General features: G+C 53.8%; 1 protein-coding gene across 1 annotated transcript in view; it reads left to right on the forward strand.

The window, feature by feature from the left end:
* Positions 1-1944: 1944 nt before the first annotated feature.
* HMCN2 (hemicentin 2) overlaps positions 1945-21873 on the forward strand; it is a 90204-nt gene continuing 70275 nt past the window's right edge. Inside the window, exons 1-11 of the mRNA XM_019541112.1 lie at positions 1945-1966; positions 5882-5999; positions 10150-10595; positions 12928-12998; positions 15042-15200; positions 15536-15658; positions 17562-17733; positions 18730-18836; positions 19618-19738; positions 20378-20641; positions 20937-21081. Of these exons, the coding sequence (XP_019396657.1) occupies positions 1945-1966; positions 5882-5999; positions 10150-10595; positions 12928-12998; positions 15042-15200; positions 15536-15658; positions 17562-17733; positions 18730-18836; positions 19618-19738; positions 20378-20641; positions 20937-21081 (1748 nt within the window). The remainder of the gene's footprint in view (positions 1967-5881; positions 6000-10149; positions 10596-12927; positions 12999-15041; positions 15201-15535; positions 15659-17561; positions 17734-18729; positions 18837-19617; positions 19739-20377; positions 20642-20936; positions 21082-21873) is intronic.

The following is a 21873-nucleotide window of genomic DNA, read 5'->3' on the forward strand; positions in this document are numbered from 1 at the left end:
CCTTTCTCTGCGAGGCAGCGTGTCCATGAGGCTCTAGGCTCTGGACCAGCCTCAGGATACCTGTGTGCTCGTCCCACTCCCAGCTTTTGACTTGACTTAACTCTGAGCAAGTTGTTTAGGCCGCAATATCCCAGCGTGGCCAGCAATTTGGGAGCCTGGCTTTGAGATGCCTTCAGCTTCCCTTGCAGAAGCAGGGAGGCCCCTCGAGTCCAGGCAAGAACAGCTGGCGCTTCAGACCTCTCCACACTTCTAAAAATGAGGCAGAAAGCATCTTGGGTTAGAAAATGTTGGCCTTAACTTCTGTGTGCCTCACTTTCCCCATTTTTAAAGTGGGTTTGAGGATACCCACCCACCCCGGGAAAGTGTTTTGAGATCTACCTATGCGAAATGCTGTAAGAGCACCAAGTATTTCATTGCTGTTCCTGATGACCAGGGACTAGATGTTGCAGAGCCTCCAGAAAACCAAGTACGTGGGACCCCGGGTAACGGACAGGTCTTGCTTCTGGGTTTGGAATATTCCGTTTATTTGACTAATTATTATTATTTTTTAATCTGCTCGTTATTAAAAAACAACAACAACCAATTGGTTTCTTTTTGTGATGTTTTCTGCACTCAATTTCCAGAGATGTTTCTGAAATAATGAAAGAAGATTGTGGCAGCCATGACATTAAAAACGAATCATAACAAAAGCGTTATAGTCAAAGGTGCATGTCCAGGCTCTGATGACTTGCATTGCTTCTTGGCACTCTGTGTTGTTTGTCACTGTCGGTGTTGCACAGATTAAAATTCGGTATCTGTACTTTCCTTTCCTTTCTTTTTATTCCTCTGTTTGTGTGATAACTGTTGCCATTTTGTGTCCCCTTTTCCCCGTCACTCTGGAGCGTGTCTGGGCTGCATGGTTTCCTCTGGAAGAGACAGGGTGTGTGATCTGGAGGAAATAAGATTGGCAGATCCCTTGGCCGGTAATAGTAAGCCTCCAGGGTACAAAATGGAGAGAGAGAAGTGAGGTATTTTCTCTTGACTATTCATTTAATGGTAGTGATCTGTAACACAAAAGCAGCCCTGTACAGCTGTTCCCTCACTGGCAGCCAGAGCCCACGTGCTGATTTGGTTGTTGATGGCCTCAGAAAGAAGTTGTAGCATTGCTCTTCCCTGCCTCTCGAATGGGATGGAGCGCTCACAGTCCCATCCAGCTTTGCTGCCAGGAGCAGGTACTCGAGAGGTGTCCCTGTCACTTCAGGCCAAGGGATGTTGGCTTTCATGTGTGGGCCTTGATGGCGTGTGGAGAAGCAGGACAGAGTAAGCTCTCAATTCTCTATCGATGCAAATAGGTAAGAGCCCTTGGACATCAGTGGGGCTGCATGCATTTACATGGGACAGGAATTTGGTCCCATATTGGCCATGGTGTCACCCTTGAATAGTTTGGAGGAAGTCTAGGTAGATGCAAACTCCCCATCGGCACGTCACTTGGATGGAAATGAATACCTTGCGACTTCACACTAGTAGGCACCTTGGGCATGTTGGAAACACACTACGTATCTGTAGGCTTCGAAGTACCTCTGAAGAGCCTGCTCCAGGGACTCTGGGTGCCCCAAGTTTTAGGACCTCATAACCCTTTAAAGAGGTCTGGTTTCTTCAGAGAGTGCTTAGCATCTCTTGGGAATCAGGTCTCTTTAAGATTGGGCACCCAAAATCACTAGCCCCCTTTGCAAACCTAGGCCAACATGCCTGACGTGCCCTATTGCCCCTCAAACAGCTGTTAGCTGTCAGCTATCCTACCTAGCCCCGCCAGCCTATGCAACGGGTGTCCTGCCCCCCCGGGAAAGGAGCCAGTGTCTCTTTGGAGGCAGCTATGCATTGCACTGCACAGTAAAGCACTGTCTCTTCAGCCAGCAGAGCAGAGAGGCAGCTAGAGGAGGCAGGGGGGGCAAGGCCTGTAAGACGATGGCTGTTAGAGAGATCCTGGGTAGGCAAGCATTGGAGGCACCCTTAGGGAAGTGCCTTTGGCTGAGAAATACAGCGACTAGCTGCTAGCAGGGCAGGGAATGAATCCTGTCTGTTTTGTATAGCAGAGGCATTTGTCCCATACCTGGGGCTATCCTCCCTGCTCTCCCCTACTAAAAAACTAATTGTTCACAGTCATGATCCCACAGTTTAAGCGCGTTTGAGTGATGAGGGATTTCATTTCCACGTGTTGGATTGTTCTTAACGTGTATCCTCTTACCTTGGCTGCTTGAGTGACCTGCAGCGACCCTGCTCCACTGCTGGGCTTTCCTCCTCTAGCAAGGTTGTCATGGGTGAAGTGGGTGGGGAGCAAGGGGGCTGCTGAGATGTTTTGCACGTGCAAGAGAGTAGCTAAACTGAGCAAATAGACTGGTTTATTATTTTAATTATATATCACCACGGGAGCCTGAAGGAGATCCTCAGTCTGGGTGCAGCGAGGATGAATGAAAAGCACTTTGCCTCAGATCCTCAAGGGGATTTAAGTGCCCGTTTCCAGAGATTTCAGTGCCTAAGTGCTTTTGAGGATCTGGACCTTGGGGTCTTCATGTGCATTTAAAGAGGTGCATACACTGTGCCTGAGCTGTCCACCATAGGGAGAATTTCACCCTTTAAGAGATTATCTTTGCAAAAGGAATAGGGAGTTTTTGAGGACCTCGTTATGCACCTTTGGAGCACTGCTGGTGCTTTCAGAAGGCAACAGATCAGACCAGAAATGGACATCCTAAAACTCCCCTTTCTCTCTCGCTGCTTCTGCTCCTAAAGAACAGAGACTCAACACGGGGTATGGGGGGAGCTCTCCGATTCAGGTCTCCCTGCCCTGAGCCCGGGGCTAAGTAACAACAGCTTTCGGGAACAGCCATGTTAGTGAAGAGGCAGCCCTTTCTGTGCATCTCCCTTGCATGCAACATTCCCACCTTGTCTTCTAGCTCTTGACGTGAATTCAAGAGCAAAGCAGAAAGCAAACCCCTTCGAAAACCAGGACCTTTGTGATAGTAATAAAGAAAAGCTTCATGACAGAAATGCACCGCATGTGGTCTGTGATGCTCTGCAGGACTTGGTGCCCACCATCCTCTATCGGGGGAGCAGGCACTCGCCCCTGGTTGGCGTTGCCTGCTCTCAGCAAGCTCCTTTGGGGAACGAAGAGGTAAGGGCAAACCCCAGAGGACTCGGGGAGATGTGCTGGAGGGTGTCTGTAGTGTGGGCCCACGCCAAGGTTTTGCAGAACGAATGAGCCAGACGGGGACTGCAGAGCTTCAGGCCATAGATGGCGCCAGACGTCCAAGGAAATGGGCTTCTTCAAAGCAGAAACCCTAACTCCACAGCCTGCCTGTGACCCAGGCAGAGCAGAACATGGCCATCCTCGAAGTTCAGTCCTTTTACCACGCGCTTGGGTGCAAGGATGCAGATTAGATCCCTATAGAGGCTGTTAGGTAACAGCTCCTGTAAAACATTTCCGTTCACACATGAATCCAGCTGGTAGACATGCCACTTGCATCTGTTTCTTTGTGTATCTTAACCCCTCCTATGTCACCTGGATACTCCGTTATTTTAGGCTGACTCGCTGATGTCACCTTTAACCTGCAGTGGGTTCTTTTAAAATCGTAGAAAATGAGGGTCGGAAGGGACCTCAGGGGGTCACATCTCGTCCAACCCCCTGCTCAAAGCGGGGCTAGCCCCACCTAGATCATCCCACCCAAGGCTTTGTTGAGCTGGGTCTTAAAAACCCTCAAGGATGGAGACCCACCACCTCTCTGGGTAACCTGTTCCAGTGCTTCACCACCTTCCTAGTAAGAAAGTTCTTCCTAATATCCAACCTTATCCTCCCTTGCTGCAATGGGAGCCCATTGCTCCTTGTCCTGCCATCCGCCACGGAGCACAGTCCAGCTCCATGCTGGTTGGACCCCCCTGCAGGGCGCTGAAGGCTGCTATCACACCCCCCTCCTCTTCTCTTCTGTGGCCTAAACGAGCCCCGTTCCTTCAGCCTCTCCTAAGCCACATGCCCCAGCCCCGCTAACAGTTGCTCGTTTCTGCACCACGACCTGCATAACCCAAAGCCTGAGCGACCCCACAATGTTTCCACCTTCTTTTACTGCTCAAGGCCCACTCGCCGGCGCTGGATTCACATCTGACTCATGGGTTGTCCTGCCGGGTGTAACACAGACGTGCTTTCTTCACCGAGCTGTCCTTGCTCCCTGATGTCCGCGGGCCTGGTGGGTCCTCCTCACATTGCAACACCATTAACCAGGCTGCTGGGAAGCATTGGCTGGAAAGGGCGGGGGTTACTTCAGTTCATCTAGACAAATTTAGAAATCTGGATGGGCCCAAGTTCCCTCCAGGCAGGAATGTGGAATATAAATCTTCAGCCCAGAAGGAACTGAGGCTGGCGGTGGGGTTTGCTGGCTGTTTCCCTCCCATGTGAATGCAATGCTGTGAAGAGGTGCATCGTCCTCTGTTCACCTGCCAGCGGGCGCTGACCTGGTACTGGAAGCATCATTGTCAGGGGAAAGGGAGTCTGCAGTCCTTTCCATCCTCAGCTTCCCTGCGGAGCACCACTAAGGGCAAAATGGACTGAGCCTGCCGGGCTCATTGCACTCCTACCCCACTGGAAGACTATCTCCTGATCTTAGGCTGGATTTAATGAGACTCCAGCTCATTCCCAGCCTCCTGGCTCCTTGTGCCCTAAGACTCTTGCTCCCTCCTGCCCCCTCCTCTCCAAGCGCGCCTGCAGCCTGCTGTAGAAGCGCTCGTGGGAGGAGGTGGTCATTCGGGGGTGCAGGTACTGCCCTCTCCTTGCTTGCTCTTTTCTGCTCCACAAAATGATGCGACATCCCCGGCAACAGGTGAGTTGGCCTACGGTTGCCTTTCACCCACGGGGTGATCCCAGGCACTTTTAGCTACTTGCTTGGGTCAGGGAACTGTGCATTAAGAAATGCAGCCTGATATTTCATAGACATTAGGGCTGGAAAGGACCTCAGGAGATCATCGAGTCCAGCCCCCTGCCCAAATATTCCCTTGGGGTAAAGCGACGTGGGCTCTACTCACAGCTCTGACCAAGCCACTCGCATGTCTTCAGGCAAAGCCCTGGGCCTTTGCCTGCCTTGATTCCCCTTCTGCAAATGCAGACCCGTAGCATGTGGCTTTACGTTCATTCGTGTTTGCAGCAGCCCCGTGGGTGGGTGACAGGTAGGATGGCCATCATAGAGGACATTCTGGTTTTCTGCTACTCTGTCCTCTGTTGGTACAAAACCCAATGTCTTTATGTTCTCTATTTTTCTTGAAGAGAAAAATAGAGGACATAAAGGCTTTGGATGTCCATATCAATAGAGGACAGAGGACAACCGGACTGTCCTCTATGACGGCCACCCTAGTGACACAGAAGAGCAGCCAGGTGCCGCATTATCTGCTTGATTGCAGAGCTCCAGGGTTACATGTTGGACAGACAGGCTTTGCTGCCTGTAACGCAGTGATGCCGAGCTCTGCTCTTTTATGCCGGAGCTTCTGCCCACCTGCGTTCCTACTGCACATCATGAACTTTCCAGGCACCCGGCAATCAACCCCTACTACTTGTCTTCCAGCACCTTCTCCTAAAACCTGCAGGTAATCACGGACCTCAGTATTTGCCCTCCCTTCTCACACGCTTTCCTTTGCCAAGGTAGCTTGCAGTCTGGCCTTTTCAGATTTCTCCTGTACAACTGACGGGATTGCAGCCCCTTGCATTTGGTTCTGCAACCGCTCTTCCCTGGGACGCTGGTTGTTAGCACATGCACCAAAGAGCTGTCATTTGTGATTCAGCCTGCAGCTGATGCGGAGGCTGCTTGATATTCATATCTGCTAATTGTGTCATATGGAACCTAATTGAGCTTCTCCTCCCCCTCAGACCATTACATCTGCTGGAGCAATTTGGCCATGGATGGAGACTGGGCCCCTGGCGTGGATTATGCTTTCAGCATTTGCAGCTTTGCGCTGCCAAATCTGGAAGCAAGCGCGAAAGACACGTGCGAATCCTTTGATACCAGCACGTCTCCATTTGTTTCCCAGCCTAACAAGTGATTCATGATTCTGAGGAAGCGCGACGGTCTGGATAACTAAGCGACGTCTGTGCTGGGTTTGTGTTTGAGAAAACAATCATCACCATTGCAACTTCACACGTGGAAGCTGAGCTAAGTGAGCACTGAGGGCTTCTGAAAATCAGACCCTGAAAATCCTTTTCTAACCCAAACGAAGGTTTCCCTGGGTGTCCTGAGCCAAGAACCACCCTTGCCTTGACTTGTGCCACAAGCTCTGGTTGTAGATGCACGTCAGTGATGCTCTGTGCAGGTCGTTCGCCAAGTGCCCTGGCAGGGTAAGGGCATCAGCCTGGTAGGGTTAACCCGGCCCCACCTCTCTTGCCTCTTACACAGTGGGTGGGAGGGTTGCTTTGCTTTCTGCTGATGAGTACACTTTGTAGAAGAGCCCTTGCAAGCTCCGCTAGGGTTATCTTCTGCCTGTGCCATTTCCCCGGCCTGCGGGGTTCTGGGCCCCTGTGTCAGAGCAGAGGCTGCAAGTGTGTGGGTGAGGTGTCATTTGGGATGTGAGTAGCTTAAATGCATCCAGCTGGCTAGAGAGCCTTGCAGTGCACCGGGGGAGACCTCTGTGTGAGCTCCAGCCCAAGGTCCTTGGGAATAAAGCAGCAGGAAGCCTGAAGCCTTAAAAACCAGCAGAGCCGAAAGTCCTAGGGGGCTGCGTGCAGAGCCCATGCTACATGGGAATGAATTAGGGTGAAGAAGGTGCTGTGCTGACTCCAACCTCAGGTGCAGGCTGCAGGAGCTGAGCTGAGCATCTGTGCACCTCCCAGTTTACACCAGTGCTTCTCAGCCTTTATGGCCTTGGGGCCCCCTTCTGAAAATGTCAGTTCTTCATTTTCACTTGTCTCTAAAATATTAAAGCAATTCTTTTGTTGCAAAGAGCCAGGAGCTCAGCAGGTCAGAATGTGAATGCTGCTGATTCCATGTTTGAAATCTGTGGGTTTATTTTATGCACTGTGTTTGCACGCCTCTGCTAGCATGTCGTGGCACCCTTAAAAGGATCTTAAGGCACCCCAGGGTGCTGCGGCTCCCTGGTGCTGAATCAGCGAGTCGTGCTCTGCTCAAAGGGGCAGCTTTCCACGGAGCACAGAGCTGAGCAGACTCCAGGCATTGCACTCGGCCCCTGGCACTGTGACCTGGTGTCTGCCGGGCTCGGGCAGGGAGGAGCCAGCGTGGAAGGAGTGGGGCTCCCTGAGCCACGGGGGAGGGAAGGGGCTGCCTTGTGTGGCTCCCTCCTCCCTGCCCACCTGGATGAATGGAGAACCCCACGGGCACACTGGGGCTCAGACAAATAGCATCCCCGAGCTGACAGGCAAGGGGCTAAGGAGGTGAACAAGCAAAGTGGGAGGAGTGTGTGTGTATATATGCAATGCGGGGAGTGCATGCGTGTGTGTGAGCTCTGGGAAGTGTGGGCTTTGGGCCAAAGGGGTGAACGTGGGTGTATTCATGTGCTCTAGAAAGTGTGGGCTTTAGGCCAAGGTTTCATTCAGATCCCAGGTCCCTGTAGGTTTTGAATGTCCTGTGCAACCACAACCGCTGCGAAGAGATCTGGCGACAACCAACTTCATCTTGCAAGTAAAGAAGGGAACGAGCCGGACCTTATGTTGGCAGCTCCTTCCTCTCCTCGCTGTGACCCCAGCAGAACTGGGAGCACTTTTACCTTTTGCGGATCTGTCCAGGAGACCCAGCTTGATTTTTTTTTCCCCCCACCTTATTTGGAGCAGGAAACTTTCAATCCCGTTTAACCCCATTTGGGTGGTGCTGCACCTGGGTTTCAACCAGGGCTGCCTCAAGGCAGCTCCCTTCTGCTCTGCTTCTCCAGGGCCTTGTATTGGTCCTAGGAAGCAAAGAGCAGCAGTTGAGTAGGATGGTTCGGCCCTGCTCGCCCCCATGAACACCCAGGGCTGAGCAGGACTCCGGTAGATCCCTTCAGCCGTGGGATCATTGTTTCCTTCTATCTGTCAGCGGTGCAGGGGGCCTGAGTGCAAGAGGAAATTGAGTCCCTTGCCATTAACCACCAAGCCAGAGGAAGCACATACAGCTTGTGGGCAGTGCGCTGGGTGGAAGGGGCAGAATTAATTACTTTCAGAAGTAATTGGCTGTCTCTGGATATTTCCAGCAATGCGAACAAATTCTTTGACTTGCCATTTGCTTGATTTATGGCATTGGTTGGTGTTCCTTCAGTAGCCACGTCGCTTCTGCTTAATTAACAGCAACTCTGAAGGGTCCTAACTGGTTTCTGTTAACATGAAATAACAATGGGAAAACAAGCCCTCCTAGATCTCAGCTGCAGTGGCAGCCAAGTATGGGACGTGCCACTTAAAACAAAGTCTACGGATCTTCACTTCGGCCCCATCTCACTGCTGGGGATGTTCCCATGGTCTGACTACAGGGAAGTCCTGCAGAGCTGATTTAGCATTTGTTAAGGTTTGCTTCCCACAGGGTCTCTGTTGGCAACCGCTTTGTGGTGGGGTTCTTCGGTGCGTGCGACTTGCAGATGACAACTTCAGCAGATGCATAGGGGTGGGGGCCAGGAGGGATTTCTGTGACCCTCCGGGCTGGCTTCCTGTACAATGCAAGCTGCTGCAGTCTACCTAGGTTTCACCTGGGAGCCCAGGGGTGAGAGCACTAGCTGCCTGTAAAAGGTACGTGTAACCAGATGCAAGGAAGGACTGAAACATCTCTTATTGGCTCCAGCTGGCTTCAGAGATTGAATTAGGAGGTTGCTCAGCATCAGTAGATAAGGCCCCTCCTTACAGCTCAGTAGCCAGCAATTATTTTGGGCAAAGGACTGATAGACGGTCTCAGTAATGCGTGTCTTTGCAGAGGAGGGAACCAGGTGTGAAGCTCAGGTGAATCAAGCCAGACTATAAGGAGGCCTTTGCACCCCTTGAGCCTCTTGCAGACCAGGCCTGGGATCCTGAGCTGCCCTCCCCGGTGGGATGCCAGGGACGCTCGTGGGCTTGCTGTGCTGTAGCTCAGAGCCGGCTGTGGCTGCACGGGGGGAGCGGAGGGAGGTCTCGGAGCCGCTGGTGCCAGAGCACAGGCACACGGGCCGCGTCTGCTGCTCCTGGGCTCCCCCAGCCCTGCCCCGCGGCGCCTGGCTCACCTGCTGCTCGCTCCCTGGATGCCCCTTGTTTAGAAATTGAGCAACAGCGGTGTGTTTGTGCCCAGATCTCACAGATTAGCTCATCGAGAGCACCGTGGCTTGTCTTTAAAAGGAGCCAGGAAACCCTCTGTCCACCCCCCTTGCTGGATCTCCCCTCCGCCTCTCGACTATTTGTTCCTTGGCTTCGAGTACGCCCTGGCTCCCCAGTCGAGGAACGCGTTTCCCACCCCCAAGCCTTGGCCCCGGGTTTTTCCACGACTCGCGTTTGCTAGGTCTTTGCTGCAGCCTGGAGGCCTCTTGCAGCTTCCTTCTGTCCCTGGGGGGGGGTCCAGAGGTGACGCTGCCTTGGCCGCTCACGTGGACAGTCCCACCTGCTGTGGGAGCACCCACGGTTTGCTGGCCCTGTGTGCTATGGGGGGGGTCTGGTGTGCCGACACCACAGCTGTTCTGCCCTCCCTATGGATCACCCCCTCTTGGCCTGGATCCCCCTATCCATTAGCTGCTGGCCCCATCATCCTCCCGTGACCCCCGCATCCAGACGGCCAGGGACAGGGTGTGTGGGGCAGGGTCGAGGCATGCTGGAGAGGAGTGCGAGGGGGGAGCAGGCGAGTGTTTCGGTGAATCATGTGGGCTCTAGGACCGGCTTCCAGTCCCCCCTTGCTCACTTCTTCCGGCCCCCACCCCTCTCCACACTGGGGAGCTGCTGGAAAGTCCTTTAATTCTCCCTCCCAGAAGTTGAGCTCTGGAGGAGTTCTTGCCTGCAGCTGCCAGGGGCTGGACGTCACTTGTGTCCCCTGCCCGGCGTGAGCGAGAGGGCTCTGTGGCGAAGGGGCTGCTAGTGCAGCATCCCGGCAAGCTGCTCTGGTTTGCTGCAGGGGGTGGCTGGGAGCAGGGAGGGATGAATGGAAGGGGCCCAGAGGAGCTGTGTCTGCAGCTGGGAGGTCTGCTCTCTTCCTGTGGAAGCAGCTAAAGAAGCAGCCGTCTGATTCTGGGCCCTGGGCAGGGCGGAAAGGGCGGGCTGCTGAGAGATTCCCGGCCCTTTGCTGGAAAAAGAGCTGCTTGCAAAAGGAGGAAGCCAGCAGAGGAGCTGCACAAAGGTCTGGGGGTGAGGAGCAGGTCTCTGGGCACCTGCCCGAGCCAAGGGGTTGTCCAGCCCTGGGCACCAGGAGGCTATTCCCGGGCAATGCATCTCAGAGCAGGGCTCTTCCTGGGCCTCTGGCTGCTCCTGGCCCCCAGCCTGGCAGAACCCAGCCCTGGGTCTGGAGCAGCCACCCTGGCCATCGTCTTTGATGTCACTGGCTCCATGTATGATGACCTGACGCAAGTGATAGAAGGAGCATCCCGGATCATGGAGCAGACCCTCAGCAAGGCTACAAAAGCCATTAGCAACTACGTGCTGGTCCCCTTTCATGACCCAGGTAAGACGGTTGCAGTTCTGATCCTGGGCGTACGGTCACTGCAGCCACTCGTGGCTGCTGTTCTGTAATGCACTGCACTGTGATAAAGCAGGACAGCCCGCGTGGAGCCCTAAGGCAGATTCAGGGATTTAGATGCTGTGTGATCTGGGCTGCATGGCCCCAGTTTGCATTAGCATGTCGTATCGTGCTGTTTTACAGCCTTTGGGTTCAGTCCTCTTGAACCCATTTCGTTCTGGGCACAGGGCTCTGTCCCATGCAGGGCCTGGCCTTCAGTATCTGGGACTTGGGCCCAGGCGAAAACACGGATGCAAAACGGACCACATCATCCCAAGGCCAGCTGTTAACACCGGCTCAAACGGACAGCAATCAGTGCTGCTGCCCTTCCCCTTTCTTCCCCTTTCAAATCCTCAGCTCTTCAGCCTGTGAAAGGAAATGCTGGAGATTCAGCCAGGGCAGGGCTGTAATGCACTGATGCAGAATCATTGGTGACTGACCCGGGCTGGACAACTCCTTTCAGGTCAGACTCGGAAAACACCAGCCTGAACCAAATGGCCAGGTCCTAGGAGGGAAGTCAAGAGGTTGGACAGCCACCGGTCAGGGATGATACAGGCGTAGCTGTGCCCAAGTTGCTGGTTGCCCCACGGGGCTGGGAGGGAATTCTGCTCCCCCCCTTGCCGCTCCTTGAGTCGGGAGTTTTCTAATCCATAGAATAATAGAATTGGAGAAAACAAGGGTTGAAGGGACCTCAGGAGGTCACATTTAGTCCAGCCCCCTACTCCAAGCAGGACCAACCCCAACTCCATCATCCCAGCCAAGGCTTTGTCTACCTGGGTCTTAAAAACCCCGAAGGATGGAGACTTCACCACCTCTCTGGGGAGCTGTTCCAGAGCTTTACATGGGTCGGGGGGGTTTCTAAACCTTCTTCAAAGATATTGAGTGTTGTCTGCACCCAAGGCTGGGATTTTGACTGGGTTGTACCAATGCTCCTGCTGGAACTTAAACCTGGAAGTTCCCGGCTAGAGGGTCTTCCCCTCTGCTCAGGGTCAGACCGATTGCTGTATTTGGGCTCAAGAAGGAATTTTCCCCCATGGTTTGGTTGGTACTGACTGTGAGGGTTTTTGCCTTCCTCTGTAGGGGGGAGCATGGCCTGTACTTTGGGATCTTTTGTCCAGACTCGCTCCAGCAGGTTCCTCAAACTGCAGGCTGAGCCAGGTTGGGTTAGGTTGGTACTACAATGAGAGACCTCAAAGAGGGCCTAGGTACCCCAGGAAAGGGTTACAGGTAACTCAGGATGCATCAGGCGAAGCTGATGCAGCACTTGGACCCCAGCAAGATCTTATGGGGCTTTGCACTGCAGAAGGAGCTGTGCATGGTCTGTGATCCACAGTAGATGAGGATGACAGTCGGAGCTCTTCCTGCCAGTCCTTGCCATAAGCTTTTTCATAGATCTATACATTGTTCCCCATTATCCCAAGGCAGAAGCTCTCCCCCAGAGATGGATATGGAGACTAGCAATGGGGTGACTTTGGACAGTACAATGAAGTGGTGAAGAAGGGGAAATCTGACTTTACTTTACTGGGAACAGCAGGAGAAGTTATCAGAGGTGCTAGGTGGATTATCAGGAGGATTCGGTGCCTTAGGACAGGAAGAGTGTCTTGGCCTGACCCAGCCTCTGCTCGGTCTGTGGGTCGCCTCTGCCTCGTGTAACAGAGAGAACATTTGGCTTGTCCCTTAGCACAGGCAGCTCCTATTTCTGCCAGGGTTATCCATGGAGGAGGTGCTCCTGGGACTTCAGACCAGGTACCATGTGTGGGCTCCCTCTACTATGCCCCCTTGTATGACAGTGCAGCCAAAGCGGTTGTGTCTCTGGGATGGAGCCTACTGATTTAACTGGCGTTGTGGTCCCAGCTACCAAGGGAGGTCCCAGTCCTCCAGGCTAAGCCTTATGTTGCTCTAACCTGGCATGTTTGATGCCCACAGCGTCTGCTCCATATGTGCTCAGCCAAGTCTCCATCACATCCCAATCCAAGCTTGGTCTGTGCTGTTGCTCATGGAGTCCAGACCAGACTGAACCACGTATTAACCCTGTCCATGCTAAAGCCCAACGCTATAGTGTGATCTGGTAACCTAATTAGCACTAGGGCTGTGTCTGTGCTGCACGACCAGCCAGTCTTTAACTGCACGGAGGGCTTCAGCGTTACATCTGGTCCCTGGTCCCAGAGTTTCTCTTCTTGGCTTTGTCAGGGCGGCCACAGCCACTGCCATGGTAGAGGGTGTTTGTAAAGAAATGTGGACAGTGCTGACGTGTTGGCTGTCTCTGTTTCTTTGGCAGAGATTGGGCCAGCGTTCATCACGGTGGATCCCAGGGAGTTCCAGCGGCAGCTCAGCGAGCTCTATGTTCAGGTATGACGGGTGGCATTTGTGGATAGTCTGCAGCACCGGCAGCTAGCAAGCGGCAGCGGTGGTGTGAGAAAGCTGTGCTGGAAACAGCCTGTTGGCTGGTTGAGGTGGAGTCCGTCACAGGCAGAAGAAACCCCACCATGCTGAGGATCTGTTTTAAGCTGAGCTGCCCTGAAATGAGACTTGGAGGTGGGTGGGGGGGGAAGAGACAGGTCTTAGTTGCCTCCTCCACCTTCGTGAGCCTGGTCCTTGCTGTCACGTGCAGCCTCTGTTCAAGAACAGATTCTGGCGGCACGTCTCATACCAGAGGGCTGGCTTGTTTCTGTGCCCAGAAAAGGGGCGGCTTGTGCTATGTAGGGCTGCCCAGGTGCCAGGTCAGCACCCTCGGGGCTGTGCGACGTTGTGCCCAGCTGGGCCATTCACCGGCACGGGTGCTGGCTGACTTCTCAGTGTTAGCTGGCTGCAGAGCGAACTTCTCCCATGGCCAGTGCCCTAGCAAGGGCCAAGCGATGCTTGACTGCTGGAGCTACTACCTGGATGACACTGAAATGCCAGGGTCTTGCCCAGCCCCCTCTGCCAGTTAAAGATGCCCAGATGCTCTCTCCATGGGCATGGCCTGGCTTTGAGCCTGACTTGGGGATTTACCAGAGGTGTTTCAGGGAGTGATGCCACCCTCCCTTCCCACACAAAAAGGGTAGATGACAGTCTCCAGAGCAAAACTTGTTTGACCCTTCATTTTTAACATGATTGGTTTTCAGCTTTTCAATCAAAGCCTGGGATTTTTGGCCATAAAAACAACTTCCACACAGTCAAAAGGCCTTTTTCCATCAGAACAAAAAAAAGGTTTCAGTGGGAATTTCCTAATAATTACATTCTATTCTATCTATTATATCTATTCTAGATGCTAGTCTAACCATCCCCAGCTGGTTTAATTGAAGCCTGTATTTTATTTTCTTCCTGCCCTAAACTCGGGTGTGCTTTTAAATGACCATTACATCCCTCGTCAGAGGTGGCTGTGTTTCGGCGAGGGAGGGATTGATGTCACGCTTATAAACCCGAGTGATCCATTTGTATGTAAAATTGCCCTGAAAGTGGGGCACATAAATATACAGCTCTAAAGTTCATTGTTTGCCTCAGGGATGCAAAGCAGTATGCAAATATTAGACAACGTATGGCATTACTTTTTAAGTAATAATTCATTGCCTGAAATGCATGGCTATGATTGAGTGGTCCATTGAAATGCTGTGTCCATGGGATACATCAGCTGGAAGCTTGAAGGCTGTAAAGGAAGTAATAACTCTTTCCTAGGTGAGCATTTTTTCCGGGTCTGTAGGAAAGCTGGCAACTAGATGCTTTCTTCTGTGCGGGAGATGAAACTCTTTGGCTGGAAGGAGGACTGGAAGGCTTTGGGAAGCTCAAATGTTAGACAAATCCTTTACTGAATGCCCGTGGGGCAGTTCCCCTGGGTCTGCAATGAGAACGTTTTGTGTTCATGTTCTGGCGATAAAGTGCTAACAGATATTTAATAGGCATTACAAGCAGGATACGGGCGTGAGCAGTAAGTGGTAGAGATGCTGAAAAGAGCGGCGGTGCGAAGTGGTACAGATGACTGCGAGCGCTCTCGTGGGTCCGGGGATGGTCTCCAGTGACTAAAAGGTGGCTTCAGAGATAATTAGTTATTAACCCTGTCAAAGTGGAAGCCTGATGGCCGTACAGGAATGAGTCCATCAGGGCGCCTGAGCCTCCTGAAACGCAGCTTGTGACTAAGCACTGATGCTGCTTACGGCTGAGCCCAGCACCCCGTGAAGCCGCTGTTGGGGGGGGTGGCTCCCCCGCCCCATGTTCAAAGCCTGTGTGAGTGCCAGGGGGCTGCTCTCTCTGTCTGCAGGAAGGTCCCAGGGCAGAGCAGGCCTTGCAAGCCGGGGCAGCGATGGCAGGGCACGGTCTCCCTTGCCTAGCGGAAATGCAGTCCTAGTTCCCGCTGGGATCACTGCAGCTCTTGCGCTGGGGATTGCTTGTGTCCTCTAAAGGGCTCCTTGATTGCAGGGTGGAGGGGACTGCCCGGAGATGAGCGTGGGCGCTATCCAGCTGGCTGTGGAGATCTCGCACCCAGGATCCTTCATTTATGTCTTCTCGGATGCACGGGCCAAGGACTATGCACAGAAGCAGGAAGTGCTGCGGCTCCTGCAGCTCAAGCAATCCCAGGTGAGAGCCTGGCTTTGGGCTTGCTGCAGCTTTCCCAGCGGTCTTCCTTCCCCTCGGCCCCACCTGCACCCTGAGCCCTCACAGGAATGATGTAAAGAGCTGCCCAAAAAGAGCCACTGGCTGTGCCCAGCAGCACCATGCTTCGTGAGTCCTAAATCCCCGCAGCAGCACAGGTTGCTGGTCCGTGGCCGACCAACTACCTCTACATACGTAAGGCCGTGGAGAGTGCTTGTAAGCGCAGTCCAGGCTAACCTGTTCTTTGTGGTGAGGTTTTGCCTCCCTCCAGGATGCACGGGCTCTCCTGACTTTGGCCGCTGTGCACTGCTCTCCGGCAGGTCGTGTTTGTGCTGACGGGGGACTGTGGGGACAGAAGTCATCCTGGGTACCAGGTGTACGAAGAAATTGCTGCTACCAGCTCGGGGCAGATATTCCACCTGGATAAACAGCAAGTGAAGGAGGTGAGTGGAAAAGACATGAGCTATTAAGTCACACTGTGACTGGCTCAGGTTTGAGGTCCAGGAAAGTCATCCACAGGTGCATATGTCTATCTGTTGCACATATGCCCCAGTGATGATGGCACTGCCGGGTGTTCAAGGAGAAATATCCCTCCTGTTTTTACCCATAGGGGAGAGCAAGTGTTTGTGGAGGATGAGAGACAGCAACAGCAGTTTCAGATTTAACCTAACCTGTGACGCCTATGGAGATCGGCCCTGGTTCAGTCCTTGGGGTACTGAACAAGTTGGCCATCCCTCTTGCTCTCTCTGCTCTGGACTAGGCCTCAGAAAGCTTTCTTCTGGCTCCTGGTGCCATTGTGGTGGTGACCCGTCCTCCCTGTGATGCTGTTTATAGTTATCCTCCCAGTCCTGTGTGCCAGGATGCCCTCCTTGCAAATACATTGGGCTGTGGCTGGCAGGCAGGAGCTCTTGTGGTGAAGAATTTGCAGTGGGGTTTCAGCACGAGGAAGTGACGGTTCACCTCCAGCGTTTTATTAATTATTTATGAAGTATTATTAAGTCCTTGTTGGCTCCAGCCTGGACAGATTTTGGAGTGCTGAGGTTCTGATCGCTGGCTAGAAGGACCTGATCCTGGTCCTTTCCAGCTCAGGTGAACTCACCCAGCTATCAGGAAAAGCTTTTTTGGCATGAACCGATCTCTCTTAAATGTAGCCAAAGTAGACACAGTGGAGCTTCCTTTGGCATTGATCGGTGCCTCGGGGGCTGCTCCCCTCTAAGAGCGTTGTGGAGAAGTCTCTTGTCCACTTCATGTAGGTGAGACCACCTGGTTCAGAGATCTGGATGAGAAGACTTGTATGCCAGTGCCATCTCCTGTTCTTGCCTGAAAGCTAAGCAGGGACCTGGAGAAAGAGGCTGCGTTTAGTCGCTAAGCAGGTGTCTAGGACATCTGGAGTCTGTTCCTGGTTTCCAGGCTGACTGTGTGATCTCAGATGAGTAGTCCCAGCTCTCTGCGGTTCAGTTTATGCATCCAGTTCAATAGTTCAGTGCCCTGATGTGAGTCCAAGCCTTTCGAAACGTAAGACCTCAGTGGGAGGTGGTGGGCTTGTGGCATCTTAGCAAATCAGACCGGTGCCTGAGTAAGGAAAGTGGAGTCTAAAGGGAGACTCCTGCCTGGGGGGGCATAGGGAGCTGGAGGAAGAGCAAAGCCTTTCTGCTCTGAGCAGCATGTTCCTGGTGAGCTCCCCTTCAGCCTTTCCCCCATCGCTGCCTCTGGCGGCTGCAAAGTCTAATGACTCTGTATTCCCAAGGGCATGTTGCAAGGGGGCTAATTTGTCTGCTCGGAGCAGCTGAGTGGGAGCCATCTGGCAATAATAATTACACCTGATTATTTAATTCCTTTTACACTGGGACAATCCATCTTTGCCATCACCTCCTCTTGCCTGCCTCCAGCTTCTCCCGGCAAACACAGAGCGTTCGGAGTAAAGGCTGAGGGCTGGCAAGTCTGTGGCATCGTGTCAGGCTACACCAGCTGAGGATTTTGGCCCTCTGTCCTGTGCAGGAGATAACTTGCCTTGTTTGGGATCCTCTCCCCACCCCTACCTGCTCATCATGCGGCATCAAGCAACCCTGATTGCTGCACCTGTGGGGGTGTAGCCCTGTAAAAGGCCCACTGGCTCGCTCATATGGCTTGCTTTCTGACTTCTCTGCTGTATCTTTTGAATCCTGGTAGGGGGGCTCCCTTTTCCATGCTTGGGTAGTGAAATGGAGCTGTGTAGAAATACAGGGTGCATTTCTCTCCTAGTTTCATTGATCTGTGCTTGGACCCTTATCATGTCACAACATTTGGGGATGGAGGGGGTGGGGAACGGGACCCTGCGTGCATCCTCCTGCTCTGTGTGCTCCCCAGGTGTTGAAGTGGGTCGAAGAAGCCATCCAGGCCTCAAAGGTCCACCTGCTGTCCACTGACCACGAGCAGGGTGGGGAGCGCACGTGGCTACTCCCCTTCGACCCCAGCCTGAAGAAGGTCACCATCTCCCTGAGCGGCCCTGCTCCAGAGATTGAAGTCAGGGACCCGACGGGTACGTACTGCCACACTTTGAGTAAGCAGGCTTCCATCTGGGGCAAGGGAAAGAGGGAGAGGCCCGGCAGTGTGATGCACAGTGGCATTTCCCTGGGTCCCTCAGGAAAAGCAGCAAAGGTCTGTGCTCTGGAGGTGAATGGTCCTGAGGCCGGTGTCTGTGGGTAACCCGCCTGCAGGAGCTTGTTTGGGAACTGAGAGCACAGCTGAGCTGTTCTTCAAGGGGCCATGCAGCTGACACCTCCCCGGATCTGTCTTTGGAAGTGCAGCCATGGAGCTGACCCCTCACCAGGAAGAAACAGTGGGCCACAAAGCCCTTGCTAAGCTCTGTCCCTTCCAGGCTTCAGCTGATATTTCACTTTTATAAGAGGTGCTTTTCTCTCAGTCCCTCCGGGTTTCCTGTTCCCTGCTGAGGGATGGCTCCCCAGCCGAGCAGGTCACCCATCCCAGCCTGTTTTTCTGCAGCACTGTGGTCAATGGGGATAGCAACCTTGCGCAGAGAGCTTAGGGAACCAGGAGGGTGAGGAGTAGCAGGGGGGCTTGAAGCAGGGAAGAGAGTGACTCCTGCTGCGGACAGCCTGGGGGAAGGGGTGTCCATCCCAGCTGTTCAGACCTCTTGGAGGGAGTGGAGATGGAGCCAAGACTGAAGGTTTGGTGTGGGCAGAACAGGGAGCCTGGGAAGGGAGAGGTGGAGTCAGAGAAAAGAATGGGAAAGGAAGACCAGGCTAGTCTGTGTGATGCCAGTGAGATGGATACCACCCTGGGAGGCTGAGACGTGGAAGCGGGCCTGCTGCAGAGAGACAGAGACTGGGTTATACCTGCCCGGTCCCATCACAGGCTGCAGTAGGCAGCAGCGTGCGTAGCATCTTTCTCTTTATGAAGCACGGTGGGAAGTCGCCAGCCGTTCGGTGTAGCGGGGTCCCAGTGGATGGTACCGCCTCCCTGGGAAGGGAGACCAGGACTCTTTGACCCCAAGGATTCCCTTTTGCTGTTGCAGGTAGGATCCTTCAGAAGCGCTGGGGGCTGAAGGAGCTTCTCAACATCCCGGACTCTGCCAAGGTGGTGTCATTCAAGCCTTACATGCCGGGCATGTGGTCAGTCAAGGTAAGGGGGAACTGGAGGTAGTGCCAGGTCAAGGATCTACCTAGTCTGGTACCCTAGAGTGGGCAGAAGCCTTTGCCTGATGGGTTCTTCCTTCTGCCCAGCGAGATATGGAGGGATGTGCAGGAGCAAACTCCTCGCTCAACCCCTGCTTTCTCCGCACCAGTGGGGAGCCTCTTTAGCTGCTTTGCTAATTGGGGCCAGGTTGGGCAGCCTTCCCCATACAATGCTGCTCCAGGGTCCCATGTCTACTGTGCTGATCTCTGCCTTAGTGCAGGCGGGCACAGGGGCTGGGTTCTGCCCTTTCACTGCCGAGTCTGCTCTGGCTCACAGAGGCCCGTCCAGCAGCTCTGGTTGCTTCTGGAGACTCCAGGCAGAGCCAAGGACACTGAAAAACAGGGAAATGGGGCTTCTCAGAAAGGGAGTCATTAGAGAAAGTCACTATCACTTGGGGATCAAGTCTAGAGCCCCAGGACTGAGTTCTCCACTGATGCGGAGGCGAAACGCCGTTAAAGTTGGCGCGAATGCTCCCGTGGGCATCAGAGAATTTGGCTCCAGTAAATCTGAAGTTGTCACTGCCCTCTGGGCTCGCACTGCAGTCTTCAGGGCTGCAGAAAGAAGTGTGAGCTTCCTGCCCACAAAGGGCCAAATGAGGTTTACTGCAGCCTTTTCCTTCTCCGTGAGCCTGAATCCGGCAGGGTGGATGGCTTCAGGTGTCAGACCTGCTCCCATCTCACACATGTCGAGGTGCCCCCTCCACACTCGGTTCGTGCCTGGCTTTCAGGTTGGCAGCAGCGGCCGCCACTCAGTGAGAATCACGGGAGTCAGCAACATCGACTTTCGAGCCAGCTTTTCCAGCCAGCCTACGTTTGACCTGAATCACCCTGAAGAACGGCCTGTCCAGGGTATTTCCTGCGTCCCCCAGGGCATGTATGCATGTGTGCGTGTGGGGAGGAGGAGCTGCCGTTTCTAAACCCCATGGAGGGGTAGAAGTTTCATGGAGCAGAAGATGTGATCTCTCTCTGCTGTGCTCTGCTCAGCTGGATGAGCAAGATGCCACATCTTTGCTTGCTGAAGCTTGAGAGAGACCCTCAGAGCAACAGCAGCCTGCCGGGGCCGGTAGACGTTGTCGATTATTTATACTTGCAGACCCCAATCAGAGGGCAGCTTCTCTTTGTGGCAATAGACTGGCAGCGCAGTGCAGTGCAGTGCAGGAGGTGCTGCCGTGCCCTAGGTGCTATGCAGACAGATGGGTGTCAGTGTGCTAGGTGCTGCACAAACACCGAACAAATGTAGTCTGTGCCTGGGAGCTTGCAGAACAATAAGACGAGAGACAGCAAGTGGGTTCAGACAGACCGATGTGGAGCGGAGGGTGACAGTAAGACAGGATCGGTGACAGGACCATGGTCACAGCAGGCCAGCTGCCTCATTGCTGAATGGTGTGGGCGATTGTGGCGGTGCGAGTGTGGAAGAGGATTGCTTGCAGTGACTCACCGGGATGCGTTGTCTTTCCTCACCCTTCCCTGTCTGCCACATCCCTGCAGGCCTTCCGGTCTCCATGATGGTTAACTGCAGTGGCCTCAAGCCCCCAGGGCACCTCAATGCTGTTGAGCTGCATAACACCTCTGGCCAGCCCCTCTTGTCCCTGCCCACATGGCGTTTGTCCAATGGCTCCTCCGGCCAGCTCTGGGTGGGACCCCCATTCCAGGCTCCTGCTGGGAGCTTCTTGCTGAAGGTGAAGGGGGAAGATTCAGAGGGACACGCATTGCAGCGTCTCTCTGGAGTTGCCTACACCAGCGTGGTCCCAGGTGAGTCGCTATGTCCGCTCTACATCCCACAGAAACATCTAGTGCACGAATAAGTCGGCAGGCCCGGATGAGCTCCATCCGAGGGTGCTGAAGAGGAGGTTGGATGGGCATCTGGCTGGGGTCATCTGAACCCAGCACTTTCCTGCCTAGGCAGGGGGTCGGACTCGATGATCTGTTGAGGTCCCTTCCCACCCTAGCATCTGTGAATCTATGAATAACATCCGGCGGGTAACCGCAATTCTTGTTCTATTTATGAAAACTGCTTCTCTGACCCACCGTGCTCCCACCCCTTCAGGTCTACCCAGAGTGAACATGCCTGGAAAAATCCAAGCGTACAGCCAGGAGCCTCTGCTGATCACCTGCTCTGCTCAGAGTGAGATCCCTTTCCGACTGCAGTTCAGTCGGGCTGGGAAGAAGCTGGGCAAAGAGCGGCTTCTCAGGTGAGTTTCTGGCCCTGTTGCCACAGTAAGTTGATTTCCCCAAACCCAGATCAGCCATGTACAGATAGGAACAGGGCCTGCAGCTACATGAGCCAGGATGATAATCCTTGTGCTCCAAGGCAAAGTGATCGGGGGACAGGAGGTTATTTGTGCCGTGGTATAGGACTATGCCATGCATCCCTGTGTGCTTCTCTGGTAGGGCCAACACTAGCTGGCTCTGGAATTAGGTTTCCACCTGGGTAGGCTGTTGGCTATGTCCTGGCTTGTCCCACACATGTTCGCCTGCATCAAATGGAGCTGGCTGGGCTGCTTTCTGCTCTGCTCTGGGGCCCTGCTGACCTCCAGCATCTGTCTGGACACTTACAGTCACTGGGATGCAGCTGTCTTTGAGGCTCTTCTGGTCAAACCTGTGTGCTGTCAATGGATGGCAAAGGACAGGGGTTGCTCAGGGATGTAGGAAGAAAACTTCCATCCACTTTGGATTTCCTCCGAGGCCTGCTTGCTGTCGGCTGCCATCACTGCACCTGCTGTGCAGAGTCAGCGTGAGTTGCCTTTGTACTGGCTGCCAGTCTGAGGCGGTGATACAGCCCAGAGCTGTTTGAAAGGGGCTGGCTTCAGTGTATTAAGTATTGGGTTCCTCATCTGCTTGGCTGCAGCATTTCTACATGCGAGACCCCAAACCTCCAGCCTGGGTCTCTGCTAACATGATGCGCCTGATGCACAGGGGCAAGTGAGTGATGCTTAATATCTCCAATGGCTGCAGGGTGACAGTATCTAGAGCAGGGGTGGGCA

This window comes from Crocodylus porosus, unplaced genomic scaffold, assembly GCF_001723895.1.
Source record: "Crocodylus porosus isolate Cpor-Errol unplaced genomic scaffold, CroPor_comp1, whole genome shotgun sequence".
Taxonomy (NCBI): Eukaryota; Metazoa; Chordata; order Crocodylia; family Crocodylidae; genus Crocodylus; species Crocodylus porosus.